Raw genomic sequence first — 23,670 nt, forward strand, 5'->3', positions numbered from 1 at the left:
TAGTCCTGTATTGAAGCTTTGCCTGTTTGATGGTTCGTCGGAGGGCATAGCGGGATTTCTTATAAGCTTCCGGGTTAGAGTCTCGCTCCTTCAAAGCGGCAGCTCTACCCTTTAGCTCAGTTCGACACCCAGAGAACATTAGCGTAGTGGCTCTTATTGCAGGACTCTGAAACAACTGTGAATTGAGCCACATGTATGTGTATTGAACACTATTCCTGAGGAAAAATAATACTGCGTGGATGTTTAGGAGTTTGATAACTCGGGGGAGGACGTTGGGATAAAAAAATATATTGGGTATTGAGTAGACTGATACCCCATTTCATTGATCCCCAATCCTTGGGTAAAGCTGTACTGTGTAATATGAATGATACCCCATTTCACTGCTTCACATTCCAACCTTGTTTAACATGATCTAGACTAAATATGGCATGATTCCACCAATTGTAACCTTCTGCATCACTTTAAAATAGGTACTTTTATTTTGAAGACAAACTGCACATTCCACTATTGTGCCTAATCCTTATTGTGGATTAGGCACAATAGTCGAGCATCACTAGCCAGCTGCTTATAACGTTAGCTTTGGGCAACAGGGTTAAGTAGCTGGCTAGCTATTTATTTAAATGAACTGAAGTTGAATTTTAATAGGCAAACAACAAGTGGCTACCTAGATAATACTTACAAGGATTCCTAAATCATTACTAAGAATAATGAAAATGACTGCAGTTTCTACTGGTCATTGTTTTCAGGCTGGTTGTATTGGTGCTAGCTAGGTACCAAGCTAAAGCTAGCTTCCCCAGAAGTTGCGGTCGAACAAATAATGCTTTATTACCAAAGCACTATTGTAAACACTTCGTTAGTGGCAGTTGTTTGCTGACTTTTTTTTGTACAGCTTTGACAGTGCTACTGATATTAGTGGTGGCGCTTGGCTTGCACGTGTAAATTCAGAACACACAACATTTTATAATATAACGGTGTTATTTGACGTGTCAAATTAAAAGTGTATTTAACGCGTAAAATAGTGTTATTTCACGTGCATCTTTTTTGACACGCAAAGACCCAAACAGCGTTCCATAAAATGTATCTGGTATCAGTTAGTGTACAGGTGCACAAACCGACTGGCCAGCTCTGGAGGGCAGCTATGACAGATCAACAAAGACTATCACTGACCAAATCAAAAGTGCCCTGGATGGCAGGCTAAGGGACGATTTATTTGAACTTTGTACAATTATTATTATTAGTACACTCTGCCATGGCTTATTTCCATCACGATAATTGGAAATTAAAAGTTATAGGCAGTACATAATAAAGTATAGGGGGATTACTTAGATACATACATGAGTTGTACCAATTTAAATGACGGTTAAATGTCATTACATTAGGCTAGCTAGCCATTTTGTCCACTCCACATTTGGTTTTGAATTTATTGAGAAGTCAGATCATTTTATGGTTGATTAAGTACAGGACAGCAAAGTTACAACTTAGACAACAATTATACAACAGTTGGCTAATACTTTACCTATTTGAACAAGCGTCAAGTTTTGGTTAAAAATGAATATGTGTAAGGTCCAGAAAAGGTGTGCGCACATGAAAACGCGCTCGCGCGGAAGATAGGGAGGAGTTTTTTTTTCTTTTTTCATAGAAGCGGCGCGTGATATCCTTCCGCGGGAGTCGAGCAAGGCCCTTTCCCTCCCGACAACACAGAATGAACAAGCGGCATTGCTGCTTAAACAAATTTTTTTTCAGGTTCCGCGTTTGGAAATAGCTCATATCCAGAGTAAACTAATCGGCTGGGGGATACTGGGCGTGTATGTTTTTCTCACCGGCTTTCATTGATTTATCCACGGTCTTGTTACTTTGGTTGAACACTGAAGAAATATAATCCGGGGTTGAGTTGTGCGCGGCAATCTAACTAGCTAGCGACTTCTGTGTAGAGTGGTTGGGACAGAATGGAGCTGATAACAATCCTCGAAAAAACTGTCTCTCCAGGTGATTATACAGCTCCATATACTTATCTTTAACATTTGCCATGTGAAGAGTTTAGGCCCAGCAACTTCACATATCTGTATTTGATAACGATAACGGTGAAAGTTAAATCAGAAAAAGGGAGGAGGAAATGCCTAGCAGTAGGCTAGCTAGGCTGCTAATGTTACGGCCTACTCACTCTGCGGATGCGGCGTCTGTGGTGAATTCGCTAACATGCTAACTTTTAGCACTGTTAATAGTTCAATCTGGGCGGCATTGACAGAGCTGCCAGTTGTCAAAATGTATTATCCGTTGAAAAAGTTGTCACCCACGTAGTTGGTCAATTTGATGTGATATTTTTACTGGTTTGATACGTATTGTTACCTATCAATTAACTTGGCTAACTAGCCATTCATGTGCAACTAAATCGGCCCTGCCTTGCACGCCCGCTAACTTTAAAGATTACTATCTAAGTACTATAACTAGCATGTGCATGATGTGCCGATGTGAAAAAAAATAGAAGGCCTGGACTCGATCATGTAAACCTTATTAGGTCGTATACGCTAGCTAGTGAAGTAAACACTTGTGCATTGTCCGTGGTGATGTAACATGTAGAGCGAACTACGTTAACTAAATAGTTTAATACGAGTTGGTTAGCTCGATGGCTAACTTAATCGTTGGCCTCTAGTAGCTATCCGCTAGTGAGCATAGCATCCCCGGTAGCCAGCGTGTTGCATGACATGGGTCACCTATCTAACTAGTAAGGCTTGATAAATTGGCTATTTAATTTAACTAGTTAACGAACCAATCTCGCATCAGGAAACGTACACCCACTATTTCCCAAGTAGATTTCCCAATTATCGCAGTAGCAGTGAATGTGATTACTGGTGCGCACTACATACTAGCTAATGTTAGCTAGGTAATCGTGGTAGCCTAGCTAGCTAATCGTTCTAGCTAGCCAGGCAATGTAGGAATTGCAGATGCATGCTAACAGAACTTTGCTGCTTCATGTTGTAGCTAACTAGCAAGTGCAGTAGCTATTCACATAGTATAACGCTCACATTTTCTCCCTCGCCCCCTCAGATCGAAATGAACTGGAGGCGGCACAGAAGTTTCTGGAGCAAGCGGCAATTGAAAATTTGGTTTGTATAACTACACATTTTATCAGTCCAGACGGATAATATATTCCGGTCACATTCAGGTCTGGCGCCAGAAACACAGGGCATGAGCGCATTGAATTGAATTGCCGGCGTTTTCAACTGGGCCCTTTCTCCATCGCAACATTATGGTAGCAGCGTCACACACCTCAGCTTTCGCGAATGAATGGAGACCTAGCATTAACCCACGTTAGCTAGCTAGCACACCAGCTACACCATTGTTGGATTCCAGTGCCTTGGCATGATCACTTGGAACTAACAAAATTTCGACAAATTCACGTTTTCAGCGATTTTTTTATTTTTATTCATTCAGATTAATTTCACTTGAGCAGTATAACCCCGGCATCGAAAAACGAGTTCACTGATAGTGATGGATCACTAGCGGGGCGGATTACCCTGTTTTGATATGGACACATGTGGCTAACATGTTGTAATCTTATAGCTGCATTTGGTTCCATATGCTATTCATGTAACTAATAGTTAACCGGAAAGCTGCCTGATAGGCTTTTACTAGTGAGCAAGAGCACTCCTCCCCCCTGACAGATGTCCATTGCATTTTTTGGAGTAGAAAGTGAAAGAGGGTGTAGCTAGCTGGCTAGAGAAGAGGAAGTAAGGCGTGATCAAGGCATCTGTCATTGAACTACATTTTTGCATAGCTATTTAGCTTTGAAATATGAGTCAGCTTGTGTGTATGCAGCTTGTGTGTTTTTTGACGAAACATTTATGCTATGTTAACTATTTTGGGCAGTGGCAGATCCCCATAGAAAAAGCTAGTTTATGAAAGGTGTGCAGGGCTCATTTGAACGGATGTGGCATGGTACCTACATCTGCCACTTAACGTTTCTCATGCTAGACTCTATATTGTGCCTGTTACGTACAAGTTATATATTCTGCAGAGTAGTCAAAAGCTAAACATCGATTGTGTAATCTCCCATTTTATTTGGCCGCACGTCCTTATGTAGCTTTAAGTCAAAATAATAGCCATATATATATATATATATATAATTACATTTTAGTCATTTAGCACACACACTCATCCATAGCGACATACAGGAGCAGCTACAGTTACGTGCCTTGCTCAATGGCATATTGGTAGATGTTTTTTGTTTTTTTACCTAGTCGCCTCAGGGAATCGAACCAGCGAACTTTCGGTTACTGGCCCAACACTCTTAACCGCAAGGTACCTCAAAGGTCTATGGCTTTGTTTGCTGGACTGTGCAGCTCTGTTAATGATCAGTCACATAATTGGCTAGGCACATCAAAAACTATTAAGGGAGTTTGACCCAAATCAGCAGTCAGAAGATGTCATGGTACAAGTGTTGCTAAATGGCCTTCTTTTGTGGTGCCCTCTTGTCCTACATTATCATTAAAGACCACATGATTAAATCCTATCTGTCTTTTAATCCATCTGCTAAAGGGACATAGAGGTTTCTTCTCCTAATCTAAGTATTTGGACATATATTTTTAATCTCCAGAAAGCCTAGATAGTGACACCAATCTAGACACTTGATGCCTCATAGGCCCCACTAATGAGATGATCTGGAATAGGTGTCACAGATGAACTCTTACAGCTAAAATTGGTCACAAAGCAGAGTATACAGTTACTTCCGGAAAGTATTCAGAGCCCATTACTTTTTTTCACCTTATGTTATAGCTTTGTTTTTCTCTCTCAGCAATTTACATACAATACCCCATAATGACAAAGCAAAAACAGGTTTCTAGACATTTTTGCTAATTTATATAAAAAAAAAAAAATGAAATCACATTTATGTAAGTATTCAGACCCTTTACTCAGTACTTTGTTAAAGCACCCTTGGCAGCGATTACAGCTTCAAGTCTTCTTGGGTATGATGTGACAAGCTTGGCACACCTGTATTTGGGGAGTTTCTCCCATTCTTCTCTGCAGATCCTCTCAAGCTCTGTCAGGTTGGATGGGGAGTGTTGCAGCACAGCTATTTCCAGGTCTCTCCAGAGATGTTTGTTCAGGTTCAAGTCTTGGCTCTGGCTGGACCACTCAAGGATATGCAGAGAGAGATGAAAGATGAAAGCCACTCCTGCATTGTCTTGGCTGTTTCCTGTTGGAAGGTGAACCTTCGCCCCAGTCTGCGCTCCTGAGTGCTCTGGAGCAGGTTTTCATCAATTATATCTCTACTGCTCTGTTCACCTTTCCCTCGATCCTGAGTAGTGTCCCAGTCCCTGCTGAAAAACATCCCCACAGCATGATGCTGCCACCACCATTCTTCACTGTAGGGATGTTGCATGGTTTCCTCCAGATGTGAGGCTTGGCATTCAGGCCAAAGAGTTGAATCTTGTTTCTCATGATCTTAGAGTCCTTTAGGTGCCTTTTGGCAAACTCCAAGCGGGCTGTCATGTACCTTTGGCTGAGTGGCTTCCGTCTGGTCACTACCATAAAGGTCTGATTGGTGGAATGCTGCAGAGATGGTTGTCCTTCTGGAGGGTTCTCCCATCTACACAGAGGAACTCTAGAGCTTGTCAGAGTGACCATCAGGTTCTTCGTCACCTCCCTGACCGAGGCCCTTCTCCCGCGATTGCTCGGTTTAGCCGGGCGGCCAGCTCTAGGAAGAGTCTTGGTGGTTCCAAACTTCTTCCATTTTAAGATTGATGGAGGCCATTGTGTTCTTGGGGACCGTCAATGCTGCCGACATTTTTTGGTACACTTCCCCAGATCTGTGCCTCGACACAATCCTGTCTCGAAGCTCTATGGACAATTCCTTCGACCTCATGGCTTGGTTTTTGCACTGACATGCACTGTCAACTGTGGGACCTTATATAGACAGGTGTGTGCCTTTCCAAATCATGTCCAATCAATTGAATTTACCACAGGTGGACTCCAATGAAGTTGTAGAGACATCTCAAGGATGATCAATGGAAACGGGATGCACCTGAGCTCAATTTTGAGTCTTGTGGCAAAGGGTCTGAATACTTATGTGCATAAGGTATTTCTGTTTATTTTTAAATTTGCAAAAATTTCTAAGCCTGTTTTTGGTTTGTCATTATGGGGTATTGCTACGGATATTTTTTATTTAATCCATTTTAGAATAAGGCTGTAATGTAAGAAAATGTGGGAAAAGTCATGTGTTCTGAATACTTTCCCAAAGGCACTGTATATGTGAAACAGAGACCTAAACAACTCACCAGGACTTGTATGAATTTAGCAGTTTGTTTTGGTTACACAAACACATTAGATCTGATTTTAAAACCACCACACATGGATCAAAAGAGATTTGTGGAGCCCGCTGCTGCCACTCACTGACTGCAGCATGAATGGAATTTAGTGTCTACTGAATTTAGTGTCAATTGTTTTGCTGTTGCATACAAACCTGCTCCGTCATGTCTGTTGATTGATTACTAGCCTCCTACATCCTTCAGTTGCTCAATGTAACTGTTGAACATTGTTCAGAATCACTGCAGTGAAATCTTACTCATGCCAGGGACTTAAGGACTGTGGTGATGACCATTTTTTTCTCTTACCTGTGTTTTACTAAACCACTACCGTCTTATGGCCGGATTTTGTAGAAATACATTTTAAAAACTTTCCCCACCCACTCTCCCTTTCTCCAGCCCACGTTCCTGGTGGAGCTCTCCAAGGTGCTCGCCAACCCTGGCAACACCCAGGTGGCTCGCGTGGCCGCAGGGCTGCAGGTGAAGAACTCACTCACCTCCAAAGACCCGGACGTGAAGACACGCTACCAGCAGAGATGGCTTGCCATCGATGCCAACGCCCGGAGGGAGATCAAGAACTTTGTAAGGAGAAACTCCTCTTCCACCTCTTAGTGCAGATTTATTTATACTTTCTAGCTTCAGTTGGCTCTTGTTGTCCCCCCCAAAAAATAATTTTACCTCAGAAACCTACCCTGCCAAATGACTAATTTGACAAAAGCCCTTGGCTCCTATAGGAACCAATGTCCTCCGTCTCACTTGGCTTCACCCAGCAAAATGCACCAGTTGATTCATCTCTAATCCCCCCCCCCCCCCCCCCCCCCCTTCCTTTCACTCCTCTCCAGGTTCTGCAGACCCTGGGCACGGAGACGTACCGGCCCAGCTCGGCCTCCCAGTGCGTGGCTGGCATCGCCTGCGCAGAGATCCCCGTTACCCAGTGGCCCGAGCTCATTCCCCAGCTAGTGGCCAATGTGACGGACCCCAGCAGCACTGAGCACATGAAGGAGTCCACCCTGGAGGCCATTGGATACATCTGCCAGGACATAGTGAGTGCCCCTGGCACACACACTTGCTCACATGAGGATACAGTGGTTATAACCTCAATCTATCTACTCTAATATGAAACTTGTGACATTGTGTCCTCAATTACAATTGCACAAAGACAAGATTCCAAAATCGAACCTAGACTACATTTTTGTTTTCCAATGCATGTTTCGCTGCAGAGCAGACGTAACTTCCATGAACAACTGTCTTCTCTCCTCCCCTGTACTGTAGGACCCTGAGCAGCTGCAGGACAACGCCAACCAGATCCTGACAGCAATCATCCAGGGCATGAGGAAGGAGGAGCCCAGCAACAACGTCAAGCTGGCTGCCACCAACGCGCTGCTCAACTCACTGGAGTTCACCAAAGCCAACTTTGACAAAGAGGTGTGTTTGTGTCTCCTGCCCCGCCCTGCCTGTGTCCCACTATATTAGTGTTTAAGTTCCTCCTTTGTTGCATGATGTGACCCCAAAAATGGAAAGATGAAATGGACAAATCTGAGCTTGTTTATCGACTTAACGGTCTGGTCTGTGATGAGAAATCATGCACCACGCTGAACATGTGATGGATAACCCCTTCCACAATATCTGAGACCTGCACACAAGGTTGGGTTTTGAATGCTTTTTCTATGGGCCTGTCGTAACAGTGAATGGGTTTGTGTTTTCCAGACGGAGAGGCACTTTATAATGCAGGTCGTCTGCGAGGCCACACAGTGCCCAGACACCAGAGTGAGTATCGTGAGTTTCTCTTTTCTATTTAAAACCTTTTTTGGCACATTTATTCATGCTTTCAGCCAATAATCATATTCTTAGACATTGCATTTCACCAACATTGGTTGTCTCCCACAGGTACGAGTGGCTGCCTTACAGAACTTGGTGAAGATAATGTCTTTGTATTATCAGTACATGGAAACGTACATGGGCCCAGCACTGTTTGCGGTAAGCACCCCCATGCAGCAACTTGGTCTTGCTCTGTTGTCTTTAGATGTGCTTCTATTTATTTCTGAAGAACTTAAGGCAGAACTCCAAACCAAGGTCTTGATGAACCTTATCAGTTACTGATTTTGTAGCGTCGCTTGTTGACCACTTGTCTGGTCTGTGATGAGAAATAATGCACGACGCTGTAACGCCTGATGTGTAACTCCTACGACAATATCCGAGACCTGCACGGACACCGAGGCCAGTAGTCCGTATCAAGGACACTCCTTTAAAATGAACATCCTGACCCCTCCTCCCTTTGGTCTGTCCTCTCCCTCCCCCGAACAGATCACAATAGAAGCCATGAAAAGTGACATTGATGAAGTTGCCTTACAAGGAATCGAGTTCTGGTCGAACGTGTGTGACGAGGAGATGGATTTGGCCATTGAAGCGACTGAGGTGAGCCCCCCCCCCCCCCCCCCCCCACACGCACTTTCAAACGTGTTTTAACTCGAGTAACTAAACACAAGGCAACACTGCAGCGCACGGATGTAAATGTACACACGTTTTATATATTATAACACCAGAAAGGGTCACAGTTAGCCGTGTTGTAGAGTGACGATATAGCTCACCTGTCTGGTCTGTGATGAGAAATCTTGTGGAATTTTGTTATCACACCATTAGTCAGCCATTAAGCTGACACCCTTACCTTGCGGGTGTTTATTTTAGACGCAAAATAAATACAACGGGGAGTTGCACAACAACAAAAAGGCAAATATTCCTCTAAGTTTGGTACATCTCTCTCTCTCCAGGCATCGGAGCAGGGCCGGCCCCCGGAGCACACCAGCAAGTTCTATGCTAAAGGAGCCTTGCAATACCTGGTGCCCATCCTCACCCAGACACTCACCAAACAGGTACCCAAGAGAAGAGCCCGTGGCAGTCATTTTACACCTCGTTATCCTCTTCGTTACACGTTAGGTTACAGATTTGAAGGACATAATTCAAGTGAAGCGTCTGTACACACCACACATTTCAGTCTGCAGTTTTTAGTGTTTAACACAAGGCAAGATTCCTTGCAGTTCACAGCCCAGCCTAGCTAGCACGGTCCACACACAATTCTAAGTGAAACAATGTTAATGAGGTTGGCGGAGGGAGAAATCGAACAAACAGATTTGGATTAATGTGAAGCATGTGAAAAATGCTAGCCACAGGGTGTTGAAACCTTACCCGGACAGGGTAAGCCAGCCAGTGGAAGTGAAGGCATCCCCAGCCAGTTTGTCTTTGGAGAGCAGGGCAGCGGTGGTGACTCTACATGATTTAATGTCAGCCAGAGACACTAAAACGTCCGTCGATAATACCTTCATAACCTAGAAGGATCCTGTAGAGTGAGACAGAACCTGATTGATAAGGATATGGGTGAATCATTTCCTGGTATTAAAATCTCTGTACAAAACTAATGCATCTAGCTGGCAGAATCCTTAATCTTGAGATTCAATTAAGATTCTACCTCCTAGGAAAACCTGTCTGGTCTGTGATGAGAAATCATGCACCACGCTGAACATGTGATGGATAACCCCTATCTGAGACCTGCAGACACGTATTTTTAATTTAACCTTTATTTAACTAGGCATGTCAGTTGAGAACAAATTCCTATTTACAATCACGGCCTACACCGGCTAAAGCCGGCCGACGCTGGGCCAATTGTGCGCCACCCTATGGGACTCCCAATCGCGGCCGGTTGTGATACAGCCTGGATTTGAACCAAGGTGTCTGTAGTGACGCGTCTAGCACTGAGATGCAGTGCCTTAGACCGCTGCGCCACTCGGGAGCCCGTATTAAGGGGGGTGGCTCCTCACCCATCCAGGCGCCACCATTTTGTGTCTAATACCACATACAAAATAGTTGATAGTCCCCCAGGAAGACTGTGTTCTACTGCTACCACCCATTCTATAATAAGTACAAGTGTACCAAGTGAAGTCTAGCAGGGAGGTGAGGATTTCTGTACGTGCCACCCCAGTCTATCTATTAGGGGCTTTAATGAGACACTGTACTTGTCTAGCTGAATTTGTGTGTCCCATTTGGTCTGTCCTTTGTGTTGATATGTTATTTTGTGTGTCCTTTTGTGCAGAATGTCCTTGTTGATATGCAATAGGTACCTGTTCATGTAATGTATGCTTTTTCCTTTGGGTCTCCTTCCCCTCTACACAATCGGGTCATTTCTCCCGGCATACCTTTTTTATGTAAATGTATTCCTCTCACTTCTCCTATGTGCAAGTCCAGTATAGATTCCTTTCATACTTCTCCTTCCCTCCACCCCCCGTCTATGTTCCTCTGTCAATAGACATTGGTTTTATCCCTCCTTTTCTCGATGTTATAACGTGTCATGTAAATGCGTCTCCTCTCATTCACCCCTCTCGCTTCCTTCCCAGGACGAGAACGACGACGATGACGACTGGAACCCGTGCAAGGCGGCGGGCGTGTGCCTGATGCTGCTGGCCACGTGTTGCGAGGACGACGTGGTGCCTCACGTGCTGCCCTTCATCAAGGAGCACATCAAGCACCCCGACTGGCGCTACCGCGACGCCTCCGTCATGGCCTTCGGCTCCATCCTAGAGGGGCCCGAGCTTAACCAGCTCAAACCCCTCGTCATTCAGGTGACTAACTTCACCAAATGTAGACATGAAGACAAATCAACATATTCTTGTAACGGTTTCGCTCAATTCTTTCTAATTAACCTAACAATTATGACACACCCCTCACTATTGTCATTGCTTGCATTAATTGCAGTCTTTGTCTACATAACCTGGTTCAAGTATTCATGACATTACCCTGAAGAAGGCAGTGATGCCGAAACGTCGGTTTACCCAATAAATGACTGGGCATTTTTATATATTTATATATTGTGCAACAATTTTTTTAATATCTTAGTTTATTCGTCGTTAGTCAGCACCTCTGCACAAAATACTTTTCTCTGTGTGTGCGCCAGGTCATGCTTTTTATTAGACATGAAGACATGCCATAAACGGAACACCACCATATTATGATCTCAACCTGCAGCTAACATATCAGATAGGAGAGGAGTCTTGACTATCTGTTAGGAAATTCTTGGCATAGTGTTGATGGGATGTTTTGCTCTTTTGACAGACTCGGATCTTGTCGACTCGTTCAGTCAAAAGAACGACTCGTTCGACTCCTTTTGTTCATTTGAGTCAGTAATGCCCAGAGCACGCAAGACCCCCGACCGGTGAACGACAAACTGAAAACTCGAGTCATGATTCCACAAGCCTCTTGAACACATCTCGTTCACCATGGGGAGCATATTGGAGCTGTCATTTGTGATTGAGACATGTGAAACTCTGCTTTAAACGATGTACATTTGTTGATTGCTAGGGGCACAAATAAGATAATTTTTTTTATTCATTTGAAACGAGGTAAGGTTGTGGCTCCAACCGGACGAGATTGTGAACGACTCTTGGTGGAATGCATACCTTTAATGTCTCCTGTGAGGGTGACGAGCACAATGTTCAAACTGCAGCCCCCAGAATGATTAATTGTAGAGTTTGAGTTTGTTGAGCAGAGGCTCTGGTTAAAAAAAAAACGGCGTCAATGACTTTCAATAATCAATTAATTGCAGTCATTCTTGCACCATGCGATCAATTATCGGTTGTAAACATGTATTTTTCTTCTCGTTGGTGATGATCTATTTCCCTGTGCGCGTATGACCGATGGTTGGTGGTCGGAGCACGTCTCTGGAGCCGGTGGAGCGTGTATTGATCCTGCTGTAGGTAGGACTCACTGCGGCCAGTACTAGCAGGTCAAAACGAAAGACTAAAATGAACCAGTCACTCAGGAGAAACAAATCATGCGTCTCGAGTCAGTAAAAAGAGTTGTTTAAAAAGAACGAATCGTTCGCTAACTGCACATCGCTAAGGCATGACCCAACCAGCTCAAACCCCTTGTCATGCAGGTCACTACACCAGCTACCGCTGTATACTGATACTACCGATTTTTCCCAAGGGGAAGTTTCGGTGGAGTTTCACAGCAGCATAGACTAACATGCATACTTAACAATCCACCGTCTGATGGGTGTGTCGAGCAAGGAAGAGAATTGCTTGTGGCCAAGTAGAAATGTATCTGTTGTAAAGGTCATTATCTCTAGGCTGCAAGCATTTCTCAGTTTCCTTGTGTTGCACGCCCATCAGATAATGCATAGTCTTTTCTGTGTGTTCTTAAACTCCCTTATGGTTAATAATGAAGCTATCTGCAAGTTTCAGTTAATTTTTAGATGAACCACAATCTACCGTAAGTTGTTTCCAGGGTGATTGGGTATTTACAGACGTGTGCATTCACAAGTAGGGTGGACTGGAGGGGCTGTTGAGGCGGTATCAGCTGAACCACTATGTTCTTTCGTGGCTGTGTGTATGGCTACGTCTCAAATGGCTCCCTATTTGGTGCACTACTTTCTACCCTGGACACAAGTAATGCGTTATGTAGGGAATAGGGTGCCATTTGAGATACAGACTATGCCCCAATCCTTGACCCCCCCCCCCCCCAAGCCCTATTGAACTGTGAACTGAAGTGGGTGCTTGTCTCAGAGAGCTGGTGATAAGCTTGTGTAAGTGTCCATAATCAGAGATAAAACCTGTCATTCACTAGGCACCAAATTCAAAAGAACTGACACGGGACTACCTGACGTTTATATAAAATCTTGTTTCCGTTGTAAAACGGAAATATGTAAATCTAATAAGGCAGTATTGAACCTTGTATCTGGTCGGTGATAAAAAAGATTGTACTCAAGACCCTTGACAACCCTGATGTTTAAATAGGATTTATCTGATACCTGCACAGACCAGTTCAGTAAAGCTGGATTTAGGCATACTCTGTAGTAGTTATGGGGGGGAAATCGACAGTTACACATCGGAATATTGTTTTTGATAACTCGTGTCGTTTTGACAATATCGCAATATATTTTGCGCTAGTTGGCTGTTCCTGCACCAAAATTCCTGTTTTTCCTTCATAGCTTGTTCATCTTTTTTATGTAGGAATGACTGAAACTAATTTTCTCATGGCTCTCTTGTCCATCTGCAGCAGACATATGTTGAACAATATGTTTGGAACATCGAATCACAATAAAATCGCACTATCGAATCGCAAATACATTTAGATTCGTAATACTTCACGTATCGTGAGGTCCCTGGCAATTCCCAGCCCTACTCTGTCGAGACTCTGTGACAATCCCTGGTGGCCCCTTTCCCTGTTTGTCATATTTGACAGACGCTACTGTTGTAAAATCTTGTCCACTGCCCTCCCTTTCCAGCCTATGCCTCTCTCGCTACACCTGAATACTGCTGTTATATTAACAGTACCTTCCTTTCTCCGCCCATCCATGCCGGTCTGTTTACTCTTGAACCATGGATAACAGTACTTAATAATGAATAAAGGATCATTTATTAAATTTCTATAGTGCTTTTCATAGAATCTCAACGCTCTTAAATGGGGAGACGTCATGTGTTGTCCCCCCCCTGCTCATTGATACTACTGGGGTTAATGACCAATCTGCTGTTGTTTCTCCCCTCCCAGGCAATGCCCACGCTGATTGAGCTGATGAAGGACCCCAGTGTTGTGGTGAGGGACACCACGGCCTGGACGGTGGGCAGGATCTGTGAGCTGCTGCCGGAGGCGGCCATCAACGAGGTGTACCTGGCCCCTCTGCTGCAGTGTCTCATCGAGGGCCTGGGGGCCGAGCCACGCGTCGCATCCAACGTCTGCTGGGTGAGACACAAGCTAGAGCCGCCTTTTGATTTATTTTACCCTTTTTAAAAACGCAATTCGACAACACCTGGATACAATGCATTTAAAATTGAGGATAACGGCTATCGTTGAATAGCTTATTTCCATTGTGGGCCTCCACCACACATGCAGCAGTAGTACTTTGTTAATCCCACAGATAAGGATTTCATCACCACAAGCATCAATGATATACTGCACAGTACCAAATCACTTGCTCATTTACAATTGATGCCTTAGATCTGTCCACCCCACTCAAGTGAAATATGTTGCATCAAAGTATCTGTAGTTGAGAGAGATACCTGTCTGTGACGGGAGATCATGCACCACGCTGAATATGTGCTGGATAACCCCTACCACAGTATCTGAGACCTGCTAAAGACATTCCGTTTTTTTTTTAAGGACCAAAAATAATGATTCGTGGTTTTCATATGAATGCCCTCATAACTTCTCCCTCCCTCCCTCAGGCCTTCTCCAGCCTGGCGGAAGCCGCGTACGAAGCCACAGATGCAGCGGAGGACCAGGAGGAGCCTGCCACGTACTGCCTCTCCTCCTCCTTCGAGCTCATCGTCCAGAAACTCCTAGAAACCACAGACAGGTAGGCAGGACTGTCCAGAAACGCTAGACTGGTAAGCAGGACAGGGGGATGGAACGTCACCTTCTATTGTCAGGACTGTAGAGGTTTAGAAACCTCAACTTTGCAGGTCAACTAGACATTTTGTCTGGAGGATTTCTGGAGTTAGCTGGAGAGTAACTCTGGTCTGTGATGAGAAATCATGCACCACGCTGAACATGTGATGGATAACCCCTACCACAATATCTGAGGCCTTCAATGACAAAAATGCATTTGGAGATGTAGAATGGCGTTAAAATCTACTTCCTCAGGAAGTCCTTTGACGCCCTTAGCTGTACATATCCTTTTGAAGGCTGTGAGTCTCTTATCCAGTCTCTTCGTCCTAGATCGTTCAGGTTTATGTATTTAAATGCATCAATTTTTTTTGCTAAGAATTGCACACATTTCTGTATCATATAAAATGCAAGTAATATATTGTTTTCCTGATGCATAGTAATGATTTTAAGTGAAATAAATCAATGTTTTCCCTCTGTGTCCACCAGGCCGGACGGTCACCAGAACAACCTGCGTAGCGCGGCTTACGAGGCCCTGATGGAGATTGTGAAGAACAGCGCCAAGGACTGCTACCCAGCCGTGCAGAAGACCACCCTGGTCATCATGGAACGCCTGCAGCAGGTCCTGCAGATGGAGGTGGGTCCCAACAGAGAGAGGAGGGATGGGAGAGAGCGATAAATTGGGGGGGGGGGGCAAAAAAGGGGAAACCTTTTTGGTCTGTGATGAGAAATCATGTACTCACTACTCTGAAAAGCTCTGATGTTTACTTAAGGATTTATCTGAGACCTACTTTAAACTATTAGACATTATGCTTGGTGTCTTTTCTGTATTGAATAAACTCCTATTGAAGGAGCTGTTGATTTCATGTGCTCTCTCTCTCTCTCCTCAGTCTCACATCCAGAGCACGTCGGACAGAATTCAGTTCAACGACCTCCAGTCTCTACTGTGTGCCACCCTGCAGGTGAGACGAGCTGACTTCATTCAGTTTGACCCTCCAAACTATTTCAACCTCCCCGAACTAGAGGTAGAAGAAGAATACCTAGGGTGTTCCATGGATATATTTAGCGGTCTTGAGTATTTTAAAGCCTTAGGAAAAAAGTGATACACATTTTTAGTGCCTGTCTGATCTGTGACGAGAGATCGTGTACTGAAAACCCCGATGACACCAATAGGAAGAATCTGAGACCTGCACAGACAAGATCTGAAATGTACTAGGAAAGGAGAGGGCTTTATGAGGAAAGGTGCCGTAGACGGACACCCAGCCAGGAAACTACTTCTGGGTTGGAGTTCTCCTTTCCCGCTTCTCATCACAGTAGCTAAACAACGTTTAAGTTAGCCTTTGCTATGTTAGGTTAACCCTTTCCCTCCCCACTTCTCTATAGAATGTGCTGAGGAAGGTGCAGCACCAGGACGCGTTGCAGATCTCAGACGTGGTGATGGCCTCCCTGCTCAGAATGTTCCAGAACACCGCCGGCTCCGGGGGCGTACAGGAGGATGCGCTCATGGCCGTCTCAACCTTGGTGGAAGGTAAGCCATTTAAAACGGTCACACTGTGGTGGATGGGTAAATTCAATTTTTTTTTTTTTTTTTTTTTAGATAGGTCACACACACAGGGTTTTCTACTCACACCCTCCACACACTTTAGTAGGGTGAATTATGTTTATGTGAATCTAAGCAGTTAAACCTCATATCTGGTCTGTGATGAGAAATCTTGTACTCAAAACCCTGAAAACCCTGATGTTTAATAGGATTTATCTGAGACCTGTTTCCAGCTGCTTGGTCAATGTGAAACTGATTTCCACGCTTCTTACAGTATGTATATGGTGTGTCGCATGTCCAGTGTCATGGCAGTGGGCAGAGTATGGCATTAGTCATGTAAACACATTACTCTGCTTATCTTAATCGCTGTAAGGTCACAATCAAAGTAAACATAAGCCAGTTAAAACAGCTCTGAAAACCAGGTATCTTTCGAAAGATTAGGGTGTATATAAACGGCTTAATCGGTGCATGTGCTAGCACCAGCAACTCAAGCCTCCATCTTTTGCGCGAGTGAAGTGCGTTTGGACCAACTGAAAGTTTGAATCTTAGAAATAGTTGTCACATACAAACTTTATATGTCCGAACTCAGAATCAAATAGGCTTTCCAAAAATGACATGGTCGCTATGGTAATGTTTATTTTGATTGAAGAATTTCTGCATTTATCAATGTGCAGGTAGACTGATTTTTAGATATGTCCATATAAACAGGATTATTAGGGAAATTGTTCTTTTTGCAAAGCATGTAAACATTTAAATCGAATTGTCATTAATTTAGACTATTCACAATAATTGTGTGCATGTAACCATATTCAATGTTGTTCTGTAATGTCTTCTATGTTTCCTCAGTTTTGGGCGCTGACTTTCAGAAATACATGGATGCCTTTAAACCCTTCCTGGGAATTGGACTGAAGAATTATGCAGAATATCAAGTGGGTTCTATGATTTTTCAAGGATTATATTCATATTAATCTCTTAAAGTAAAAAAACAAGATTTCTCCCTTCCACTGACGCCTGTTCCTCTCGCTGCTCTGAGCTGTGGCAGCTGGGATTTTAGGTCGTCACAGAGTAACGCAGGGTCTATTTCACCCAGTGTTCATGAGGTAGCAGGGCTGCCATTATCTACACTGGACTTTGCGGGACCCCACACTTGAAATGCACTGATTTAGTAGCGAAGTACCCTCTAGTAATGCTTGCTGTGAGAGTCAACACTCAATTATTTCACCTAGCTACACCACTCGCCCTCCCTCCCTCAGGTGTGTCTGGCCGCGGTGGGCCTGGTGTGTGACCTGTGCCGAGCCCTGATGTCCAACATCCTGCCTTACTGCGACGAGATCATGCAGCTCCTGCTGGAGAACCTGGGGGTGAGTTGCACTTTAGTTTCTGCCAGCTGTGTTGGAAATGCCAAGGCTACCGTTATCAATACTGGAATGTACAGGACCATACATTTTGAGTCTTATTGCAGATTTACAGCCTCCGTTTTATTGATCGGTTACTTTGTAGACGCGTGTAAATGCCTTGGCGTCAAGCTGACCGTAGACACAACAACAACTAAAAATTATTGGGAAGAAAAGGGTTATGATTCCAGCTGTCTTTGTTCATATGGGTTAGGTTAAGTCTTGTAGATACTCATAGTTTTTCACCTGTACTGACTAAGGGCGTGTGTGTTTCCCCTGCAGAATGAGAATGTGCACCGGTCAGTGAAGCCTCAGATCCTGTCAGCGTTCGGAGACATTGCCCTGGCCATCGGAGGGGAGTTCAAGAAGTACCTGGAGATCGTCCTGGACACGCTGCAGCAGGCGTCGCAGGCACAAGTCGACAAGGTAGAACAGATGGACATGCACTGTTACCACATTGGCATCCCCTTGTTTCGTTTGACCCTGACGCCTGTTCCTCTCGCTGCTCTGAGCTGTGGCAGCTGGGATTTTAGGTCGTCACAGATTAACGCAGGGTCTATTTCACCCAGTGTTCATGAGGTAGCAGGGCTGCCATTATCTACACTGGACTTTGCGGGACCCCACAAGTTTCTTCCCTGAGCATTTCTGTTGAATCTTGTTAAGCTTGCCTCTTCCGGAGTTTGTTATATTGGTCAATAGATAACAATGACAGTTGCGCTCCTCGATGCGGTCTGTCCTCCGTCCCTCTAATCTGCTGTGTGTTTTGGTTCCTTCCACCTGGCAGACGGACTATGACATGGTGGACTATCTGAACGAGCTGCGGGAGGGCTGTCTGGAGGCCTACACTGGCATCATCCAGGGCCTGAAGGGAGACCAGGAGAACGTGCACCGTGAGTCCGCCATCCTCCCACTGTCGTAACTAATCTACAGATTTTGTGGAGCTAGTATTTTGGTGTTTTGCCGACTATGGTATTGATATTGTGTCTTGAGATGCCAAATGTACGATTTTCCTGCACTAGTGTTTACAGTAGACTGAGAAGTCCTTCCACTGACGCCTGTTCCTCTCGCTGCTCTGAGCTGTGGCAGCTGGGATTTTAGGTCGTCACAGAGTAACGCAGGGTCTATTTCACCCAGTGTTCATGAGGTAGCAGGGCTGCCATTGTCTACACTGGACTTTGCGGGACCCCACACTTGCACATTGTGGCACACTGAAAAGTCCAAAAATAGGAAAAGTGGCATTTGCCAAACACGCATCCTTAATCACCTCTTCGTCAGAATTATGGCAACTTTGAGTGACATATTGGGCATCTGTCACCTGTCTTAATTCTCATGATTGCGCTGAACATGGTCTTCATTGCATCGTTCTGTCCTACCTGTAGCTGACGTGATGCTGGTGCAGCCCAGAGTGGAGTTCATCCTGTCCTTCATCCATCACATCGCTGAAGACGAGGACCACTCTGACGGCGTGGTGGCAAACGCCGCCGGACTTATAGGGTAAGGCAACTAGGATTATCTCTGTGGTAGTGACGCTTGCTTTGTGGATCACAATAATACTGAAGATGCTTTTGACATCGCATAAAAATGTTAGGGGCAGCTTGGGCTAAGATGCATGGAGGAGGGCAGATGATCTCAAGGCATGAAAGACACTTCATGATGAATTCTGATTTATGAATTTGGATTTTTTTTTTTATACATTTTTGTTGATCTAAGGAAAGCCTGTCTGGTCTGTGAGATCTTGTACTCAAAACCCTGATGTTTTAATAGCGTTTATCTGAAACCTGCACAGACCCAGTCAGTAAGAGACTTGAAAAGGAGTTGTTTGAGGTAGCAGGCCTCTAGATCGAAGTCGTGTTTCCAGCGACTTGATCAATGTAAAACGGTTTCCTCCGCTTCCCTTTGCAGTATGTAAATAGTAATGTTCCTGCGACGTGCTTAGTTTTTCCCTTTCCCTCCCCCGTGACGTAAAATGTCCTACATGTGGTGCGACTCTACCTCTTTTCTCTCCTCAGAGACCTGTGCACGGCCTTTGGGAAGGACGTGATGAAGCTGGTGGAGCTGCGGCCCCTCATCAACGACCTGCTGACGGAGGGCCGGAGGTCCAAGACCACCAAGACCAAGACGCTGGCCACATGGGCCACCAAGGAGCTGCGCAAGCTCAAGAGCCAGGCCTGGTGAGTTACTGACCTAATGCCCTACTGACTGACAGTCACCCCTACAGCACCTCTGGGGCGTCACAAAACAGCAAGGGAATAGCAAAGGGATAAAAAAAAAACTATGTACAGTTTGAAAGTTAATGTTGCATTGGGAGATACTTATTCAGGAAGTGCTAGTCTTGTCCATTTTTTAAATTTCATTATGGAGATGGCGTGAAATTGTAACCATTAGTGATTTCATGAAAGAGCGTGTATAGAGCGTGTAACTTGGTGACCAATTTTGATATCTATAAAGTCACCAGAATTTCACTGGAGCAGCCTAATGAGAGGGATCACTCTGTGCATGGAGCACGTGAACACAGGACTTTGGCTCCTTCGGCTAATAAGCTTTTCTTCCTCTTTTCCTACAGATTTCATGCTGGTTGGGGATAAGATGGACAACAATGAAAACGCCCCACTGGAATTTCTTCTGTCTTTTGCGTCGTGTCCGAGTTAAAGCAGAAGTGAAGCGTGCGCTGAGATGAGTGTCTGAGAATGTGTGAGTGAGAGCGAGAGTGAGCGAGGATCGACGTCACACCACCTTCTGAGTACAATTCCAGCAGTTGCCGGGAGACCAGCAGCGCCCCACCCCTGAACCTCCACCACCACTTCCTTAGCCACCCCCGCCCCCCTCTTCTAAGGCCACCTGTGGACTGATTCTGACTTGACAAGGACTCCACACAAAAACGTGGATCACTGTAGCCGGCTAGTTCTAGAACTCTTCTGAAAAAAAAAAAAACTAATATTAGTCTACAACAGGATCACCAGAGCAGAGAAATAAAACTGCCAAAATGTGGTTTCTTTTGAGGGAAAATACAAACAAAACATGACACGAAAGAACGCGACTATTTTGCTCTTTGACCGATCTGTGGAAGACTTACTTTTTCCCTTGTCATTTTTTGGGGGGTTCCTTCAAGCCTTATATGCTTGTGGACTTGGTCAATTTTACGCAAACGTGAACTGAACCGGAATCCGAAAAATACAAACTTTTGGGGTGTTAGAAATGCGCCTAAAGGATCACTGCTGGAGTTGAAGGAAGATGAAACGAGGGGGACGAGCAGGCGGTCTCCACCCCCCTCGTCTCCTACTTCTAGCCTCTCTGATATCCCCCAGCCTGCCCCTGCACGGAGCACCCACAGCAATGCAGGGGTGGAGCTAGCTGACCAGCCTGGATGATGAAGTGTGTGTCTGTGAGGGAGGGGATTCACCGTCTTTACCCCCCCCCCCCCCTGGTTATTTCAAATAAATAATAAAGCTTGACGCAAATTCAGTAAGATATATTTCTGATGCTGTTTGGGAGAGGGCAGTGGGGGCTCGGTAGATTACTTATTGGCAGCACTTGAGTGAATTGGCAAGAAGGTGTTTATTTCCTGCAAGAGAATCACTGACAAATGTTCACCGTTTCAATTTTTTTTTATTTTAATGGCATCAGTTGTTTCTCTTCATTTTCAGTGTGGGCTTCTAGATAAACAGACCCTTTCTTGCCAGCCCTGTTAACAAGAATTGGTGAGGATTTATGCGTTGAGTGCATCAGGATCAATCAAGGCTAAGGGAACACTTCCAAAATAACTACAATAACTACAATTACACATCTCCTTAGTGTTAAGATGAGCAAGGAGTAGAAAACGAGTGCCAAATTTAGACTACTCGTCATAGGGTAAAATACAACAAGCAAACACACACTTGCCTAAAGCATGCCGTTCAGAAAGAAATCTATTGAACTACATGCTGAACTAGTGAATTGGGCTTGTTTCAGTTCCCATTTGTTGGTTTCTCGCTGCACTTAGTTGGAAAAGGGTCACTCACCAAGCTGTTAAAATGAGAATCGACTATGTTTGTACAAGGTTATATTTTTCCATTGCTATGAAAAGAAACAATAAAATGATATCAAACATTCCCCAAGCAGTTCTGGTACTTTGGTCTGTATTTTCTTTTGTTTCTTGCAAATGTTTGTAATGCACTGTGATGACTTCAGTTTCCATGGCAACACTAGGTTGGTCGAGATCCCCCAGAAACTTCCAGAAAATGTATCTTTCTATATTGGCATAATCAATCGGGTTCAATTTAACTTGTCTTCACTGTTTTGTACTGTTTACGTTCTCCAATGCATAAGTGTTGGATATGAGGCGTTTTCCATTTGATTTGAGATTTTGGATATGTTTTGCAGTGACTTTGGTCCTCACACCACTTTGGATTGTGTAACATTGTCCTCATGGGCTTGGCTATTTACACCATGTCATGTGTTGAAATGATATTAAGAATTGCAACTTGAATATAGAATTGTGAACATTAAGACAACCTGCTTTTTTTCTTAATTTCCAACCTAGTAAACTAATAAAAATCTATATTGTACTTAATACTGTAACTTTTCAATGTTCTTCTGTAAATGGCTGTCACTTGTGCCTGCTGACCCTTATACCCTTGCATTGAGTGTGTGTGTGTAGAATAATGATCTCTTGCTTAAAAGGAAAGTCAGTGAACCATAATTACTCTTGTCCCTCCAGAAATTAATGTGACAGGATGATACATTTTTCAAGTGCCAGTAATGCACAATTGTAATTTTATTCACCATATAGTGCACTACTTCTGAACAGGGACCATAGACAAAGTACATTTGATCTGAGCAGAATTTGAAATTGCTGCTATGTTAGAAGTTGACCCAAACCACAGATGTGTTTAATTACCTGATGTCCAATCCTAAGGATAATGGGAAATAAACATGGAAGTGCAGTATACTGTCAACTACCATATACAATATATTATCAGGTATCGGGTCACCTCTAGTGCCCAGCTGACTGAACTGCAGGCGTTGGTTTTATTTTCCCACAACTCAATTTAAATGTTGAAACGGTACTGTGCTGTCTCATAAACCTGCCATGCTGATTTAGACAGAAATGTGACTCCTTTATAAATGGGTGAAATGCAAAACTGGGCTCATTGTGAAGGCTACATTTGCTAAGAGAGATACAATGCATCTGAATAGCACATAGTGAAATAAGAAACTGGGTGGTTAATTTATACATGACCATGAAGAGCGTGATGACATCTGGGATGAGCAGAGCAGCAACTGATGACGTTGTACACAGTCACCTAAAAGGCTCGAGGACCACGGTCACAAAGAGCACACACTAAGTAAAAAATCTAAGAAACTGTTAAAATTTCATCTTGAAAGTAGTGCTTTGTTCCAAAGGAGAGAGAGAGAGCAGGCAAGCGTTTTACGGAAGTGGAAGAGCGAGGAGGGGGGGTGGGGTTTATGTGTGACTGAACCAGAATCTAGGGGCTTTTGGTGTCCTTTCTACTTCAGGAAGCGTTCAGGGCATGGGCAGAGACACATATCTATTATATTGACCAGATACTCAAGTGGCCGTTCTAAAAATGAAAAGGAATGCCCTCAAAAATGGAAGGCAGAGGAGGCAAGCTCAGGTGGGACCATTCTAGTCAATGAGAGGGCAGATATGCGTGTGAACAACAGGCACAACTCATCAAGTTTTTTTTATTTCTCAACGTTGCCGGGATGTCACGTGTCCTACTTATATCAGTACGCTCGTTAACAACCAAAGCATTAAGAAACGTATATTCGAACAAATAAGCCTCACGTGGCAAATAAACCATTACATTTTTGGTTGACCAAATTCGATGCTTATTGACCGCCATCCGAAAACCCCTTGCTTGGTGAGCAAAACAAATAAAACGCCACCTGCTGGAGAATACATATTTTGGCCCCAGTTATCCCTGGCTTCGAGGCATAAATGGGCCGAAACTCTGTATTTTCCAGCAGGTGGCGGGTTTTCGTTTTTGTATGGGTATGGGCCTCCTTTATTACCAGAAGAAGTAGATTATTGATATCGCCTCTGCGCAGCCGCCCATTACAT

At 44.2% G+C, this 23,670-nt stretch overlaps 1 protein-coding gene and 3 non-coding genes across 5 annotated transcripts; all 4 read left to right on the forward strand.

Moving 5' to 3' along the window:
- Nucleotides 1-1,658: 1,658 nt before the first annotated feature.
- On the forward strand, nt 1,659-21,695 carry LOC120033919 (importin subunit beta-1). Of its 2 annotated transcripts, none has more exons than XM_038980313.1 (22): nt 1,659-1,986; nt 3,046-3,104; nt 6,702-6,884; nt 7,145-7,345; nt 7,575-7,727; nt 8,010-8,078; nt 8,190-8,279; nt 8,607-8,717; nt 9,071-9,172; nt 10,688-10,912; nt 13,839-14,030; nt 14,513-14,643; nt 15,162-15,309; nt 15,563-15,634; nt 16,056-16,200; nt 17,059-17,141; nt 17,466-17,573; nt 17,889-18,032; nt 18,391-18,496; nt 18,986-19,100; nt 19,616-19,777; nt 20,170-21,695. In XM_038980313.1, coding segments are annotated over exons 1-22 (2,640 nt in total). In that variant the 5' UTR covers nt 1,659-1,946; the 3' UTR covers nt 20,171-21,695. The 2 variants fall into 2 exon arrangements, with proteins under 2 accessions (XP_038836241.1, XP_038836242.1); XM_038980314.1 differs by having other exon boundaries at nt 8,010-8,069.
- Nucleotides 17,218-17,361, forward strand: LOC120034626. The gene has a single exon (XR_005474066.1). It is a non-coding gene; the product is annotated as a small nucleolar RNA SNORA79 (small nucleolar RNA).
- LOC120034625 lies at nt 18,091-18,234 on the forward strand. The gene has a single exon (XR_005474065.1). It is a non-coding gene; the product is annotated as a small nucleolar RNA SNORA79 (small nucleolar RNA).
- LOC120034627 lies at nt 18,656-18,799 on the forward strand. Its single transcript, XR_005474067.1, has one exon. It is a non-coding gene; the product is annotated as a small nucleolar RNA SNORA79 (small nucleolar RNA).
- Nucleotides 21,696-23,670: the final 1,975 nt, after the last annotated feature.

The sequence above is a fragment of the Salvelinus namaycush genome, chromosome 41 (assembly GCF_016432855.1).
Source record: "Salvelinus namaycush isolate Seneca chromosome 41, SaNama_1.0, whole genome shotgun sequence".
Lineage (NCBI taxonomy): Eukaryota > Metazoa > Chordata > Actinopteri > Salmoniformes > Salmonidae > Salvelinus > Salvelinus namaycush.